This window comes from Vigna umbellata, chromosome 10, assembly GCF_029865625.1.
Source record: "Vigna umbellata cultivar VRB3 chromosome 10, Vumbellata_1.0, whole genome shotgun sequence".
Lineage (NCBI taxonomy): Eukaryota > Viridiplantae > Streptophyta > Magnoliopsida > Fabales > Fabaceae > Vigna > Vigna umbellata.
In genome coordinates this window covers 3,868,119-3,872,847 of record NC_142174.1, presented here as the reverse complement: position 1 = coordinate 3,872,847, position 4,729 = coordinate 3,868,119, and the positions used below count along the sequence as shown (strand labels likewise).

Sequence of the window (4,729 nt, the reverse complement as noted above, 5' to 3'; positions counted from 1 at the left end):
GCGACAGATGGCGACTTCACTGGGGAAGTTAGAGAGTCAAGCCATTTAATTAGATGCGCGAATTCGATGTGGTTTTGCTTTATGTTTTTCTTCCTTTCTTTTTTATCTATGTTTGATATTTTGGAATAATTGCATGTGAGTTCTTCTGCTTGTTTCTTTAGGTTTGAAATAATTGTGGGATATTGAATTCTAGAATAAATAACATGCTTATATCTGTCTGGGAGAATTTTCTGGTTGTTTTGCAGGTGGGGGTTTGGGTATGCATTGCATTCTCCCTTCACACACGCACATTATGCATATCATGAGTGGGGCCCTATACCCGGGTCTGAGTGTAACTTAGAAATAGAGGGGTTGTGTAGCGGTGCCATTTGGGACATACTTCCTGTTTGGCTATCGTGAGAACCCCAGCTAGAGTCTGTTCTCTTCATTTGTGTTTTCACATCTAGTTGATTACTCGATTGTTGTGGAGATGCTGTGAAGGGGGCCATAGCTCTAGTGACCATTGACCTTTAGGCTCAGGGAACCATCCTTGTGAGATTGCATATACTTAACCTTGAATCTTAAGTGTCGGACCTTCTCTAGGGCACAAAGGGAGATGTGTGCAATTTTCATAACCCTCATGTTTGCTTAAAAAAAAAAAAAGAAAAAAAAAATCACGCACCTTGAATATATCATCATATCTCTTTATACATTTTTTTTTTCTTCTTTCTTCTTTTTGCCTTCTTTCTTTTTAGCTCGTGCTTTTTATGGTCTTATCACACTTTGTGGATTATAGTCGAGAAATTATAAATTTGTGACTAAGCCTTTAAGATAAAATGGAAATTAACATGAGATCTGAAGTCAAGGGGGGTTCAAGTTCAGACATTTTAAAGGAAATGTTAGCCATTGAAGTAAAGGAGGGTAATATGGATGGCCTGAGAGAACTGCTGAAGAAAATGAAGACAACCCCAAAAGGATGCATTCAGGAAGGAGTATGGGAATCTGTTGAGCCTGTTAAAGGTGAAAGTTCAAACACGGCCATTACTGTTTTAGCCCAGTACTATGAATCACCACTGAGATGTTTCACTTTCTGGGATTTCCAATTGGTGCCTATGGTAGAAGAATTCGAGCAAATTTTAGATATACCTCTCAAGGGAAAAATCTCCTACAACTACCTGGGGCAGTATACCCCTATCTTGCAGCAAGTGAGAATCATAAGAGTGCATCCAATGAAGTTGGAAAGAGGATTCATGCTTAAGGGTAAAGCGAGGAACCTTCCTCAGGGTTACCTAGAGTGGCACCTGTATCGTTCGGATAAGGGGGAAGAGTGGGAAACAATTACGAATGTGCTAGCTCTTGTCCTCTATGGTGTCACGCTCTTTGCTAATATCTCGGATTTTATCGGCTATGTCACCATGAACGCATTTTGTGGGATACAAAGTTTTCTCTAAAGAATCCACTCACTATTGTCTTAACTGAAGTTTCCAAGACCCTTAGTCAAGGTTATGATCCATGTAGAAAGAAGATCTCTCGCATGAGTAAGGCCATTTTGAATGCCACATGTCACGTGGAGGAGTTGTTGCGGTGTAAACCAAAGATGAAAGAGGCAAATGAATGAGCGCAACTTTATGCGGGCTTAGAGGAGGAAAGGTTTAAATGATGTGTTTTCTGGGCAGCAAGGACCACACATCATATATCATTGCGGGAAGTACCCTAATGTACCCCTCATGGGTATTCGATATTGTACTAATCACAATGTTGTGTTAGCACAAAAGCAATCTGGGTAGCGCCCACGCCTGCATCTCTGGCCATATCGCAGATCTTAAGAGGAAGGAACCTTTGCTGAATTGCTTCATCAGGTTAGAGACACTTGGGGCAATGGTCAGAGGGAGGCTCAAGATTATGGATTATTAATGAAAGTTTTCCTTAGGAAAGGGAACGTAGAAAGGGTTAAGACAATCAAGTTGTAATTCACGTTAATTTCACCTACCCAAATTGTGAAAAATAATTTCAAAATGACGAGCAGTGGATAAAAGCAGTAGTGGCAAAACTGAAGAAGGAACGTTGGCATCGGGCTGGATCAGAGAAGAAACATAAAGAATTGATAATTCAGATGAAGAAGCATATTGTTGAGCAAGGGGGAATTGAAAGAGAAGTCTCTCATAACTAGCTTCCCTCGCCAATGAAGCCATTGAAGGTCTTCTAAAGTTATTAGCTGATGCTGAGTCTGCAATACCGATCTCTAACCCGCCCACGGGGATTGAAAATTTCCTCAGTTGTTGCAAGAATCGGATGGATGAGGCCCGAGTCAGTTGACCAAGACTTCCTATGACTCACTTTTTTGGAACTTCTGAATGATGAGCCATCCTATTGGCTTTGTTTCATGTTAATTTCCAGATTATACATTTGGCAATGTTTTCACATCTTTATAATTTCTTACTATAGTAATTGCGTTACTTTGTCTTTTCTCTTTTTCTTCTCGTTTTTATTTTCGTTTTCTTAATTTATTTCATCTAATGAAATTCAGATTTAAAAATAATAATACGGCTAAATCTCCAAAACACCCTAAGGGACACGAACCAGTGGAAAAATCATGGAGAACCAAGGAGAAGTTCAAGAGGGGATGAAAGCCGATATCCAACAGCTGAAGGGACAAATGAGTCAAATCTTAGAGGCACTGAATGCCTTACAAAGCCCTGGAGATTCGTGCGCACAACGACCACGACAAAGAGTTCCAGAGGCACAAACTTTCCCTTCCTATGGTCTTCCCCCGAATTACACTCCACCCTCAGTAGTGGACTTGGAACATCTTGACGCTCAAAAGGCCGAAGATAATGCAGTTGAAGTACAAGACGAGCCTGGGGCAACCACTTTCACAATTCCGGAGAAGACGATCCAACCAGGTATTGAGAGCATGATAATGAAAGAACAACCCGAGACGAAGTCAACATCTTATGTCGTTACACTAGCAAATTTTAAGGACGACAAGGGTAAATTAGAAATGCTCGAGAAGAGGTTGAGAGCCATAGAGGGCGAAGGAAGTTTTGAATTTGGAGATGCTAGAAAACTATGTTTAGTTCCTGATGTGGTGATACCTCCAAAGTTCAAGTTGCCAGAGTTTGTGAAATATCGGGGAACTTCTTGCCCAAAGAGCCACATAACCATGTACTGCAGAAAAATGGCAGCTTATGCCCATGATGAAAAACTTTTGATTCACTGCTTCCAAGAAAGTTTGACTGGTGTGGCTCTAACTTGGTACATGCGCTTAGAAACAACCCACATCTACTCATGGAAAGATCTGGTTGATGCATTCCTAAGGCAATATGAATATAGTAAAGATCTAACACCTGATAGAGTACAATTGCAGAACATGTTGAAGAAAGAGTCTGAATCATTCAGAGAATATGCCCAAAGGTGGAGAGAAATTGCTGCTCAAGTAGAACCGCCTCTGAGTGGCAAGGAGATGACTACCATATTTTTGAATACTCTACAACCACCATTTTATGAACACATGATAAGCAGTGTCTCCTCAAGTTTTGCTGACATAGTAGTAATTGGAGAAAGAGTTGAGAGCGGCATGAGAAATGGAAAGATTGCACTAGGTCCAAATTTGGTAGCGAATTTGAATGAGTATGGTCCTAGACATGAAGAACGAAGAGCTAATTCACATTTTACTGCCTATCCTCAAATGTCACATTCCTATGGGTCCAATCGAGCCATTCAGCGAAGAAATTACAATCGTGATGAAAAGGTCGCCAACTTTACTCCAATCCCCATGACCTATACAGAGCTACTGCCAGATCTTCTCCGCAACAACCTCATAGAGGTTTGTCCCACCAGGCCTGTACGACCTCCTTACCCAAAGAACTATGACATAAATGCCAGGTGTGATTATCATGAAGGAGCGCGTGGACATTCAACAGAGGCATGCAAGGCTCTAAAGCATAAAGTGCAATCTTTGATCGATTCAGGATGTTTAAAGTTTGAAGAAAGTCAATCTAGCACTCTGACAACGCGTGAGTTCGCCTCTACAAATGCCATGAACAAATGAAGAGGACTCTAGGACTATGTGGGAAAGCATAGGTTATTGTAAAAGGCGAAACTGATGTTGTTTTGCTCATGTTTCGAATTGTCTTGCCATGAGGGCTATGCTCATTGATATCATGTTTTCATCCATGACTTTTATGTGAACTTTCATTACGAGGTATCTCCAAGGTTTACTGGAAATCATGTCCTAATAGGGTGTCGCGGAGAGAACGAAAGCCGCAAAGAACAAATTCAAAAAAAAAAACAAAAAAATGAAGGCAATCTTGAGTCACTCGTCTTTCTTATCGTCAAACTCTTGTTTTTCGAAAATAGCAAAAAAAGGAATAAAAAATGATAATCGAAAACAAAAGTTGCAGTGTCAGATTATTCCGAGGTCAAATGTTGAATAAAAAATAACAATTTGACGTTTTTTTTCGAGACGTTTGTGCGCATGTTGCTTGAAAACCTTCACCATTTACCTTTTCCAAAATAAAGGATTTTCCCCAACAAACACTATCACTGCCCTCACTAACAAAGTGAACCTTTACACTGGGGCAGATTGGTTTGACCAAAATTACTCTCGCTTGTGCTAGTTGGGTGATCCCTGAATCCATTGAGACAAACAAAAGAACTTCCAAAAAGAAAATAAGCCCACTAGATTGAAAACCCGAAGGGGCAGTCTAGAAAGGAAAAAAGAACTCATGTTGAGGTCATCTAGTCGTAG

General features: G+C 40.5%; 1 protein-coding gene across 1 annotated transcript; it reads left to right on the top strand.

Annotated features, from left to right (window-relative positions):
* The first annotated feature begins 2,572 nt into the window (after positions 1 to 2,572).
* LOC148191681 (uncharacterized) lies at positions 2,573 to 4,030 on the top strand. Its single transcript, XM_088100657.1, has one exon. It carries the CDS (start codon positions 2,573 to 2,575, stop codon positions 4,028 to 4,030), a length of 1,458 nt encoding a protein of 485 aa, XP_087956783.1.
* Positions 4,031 to 4,729: the final 699 nt, after the last annotated feature.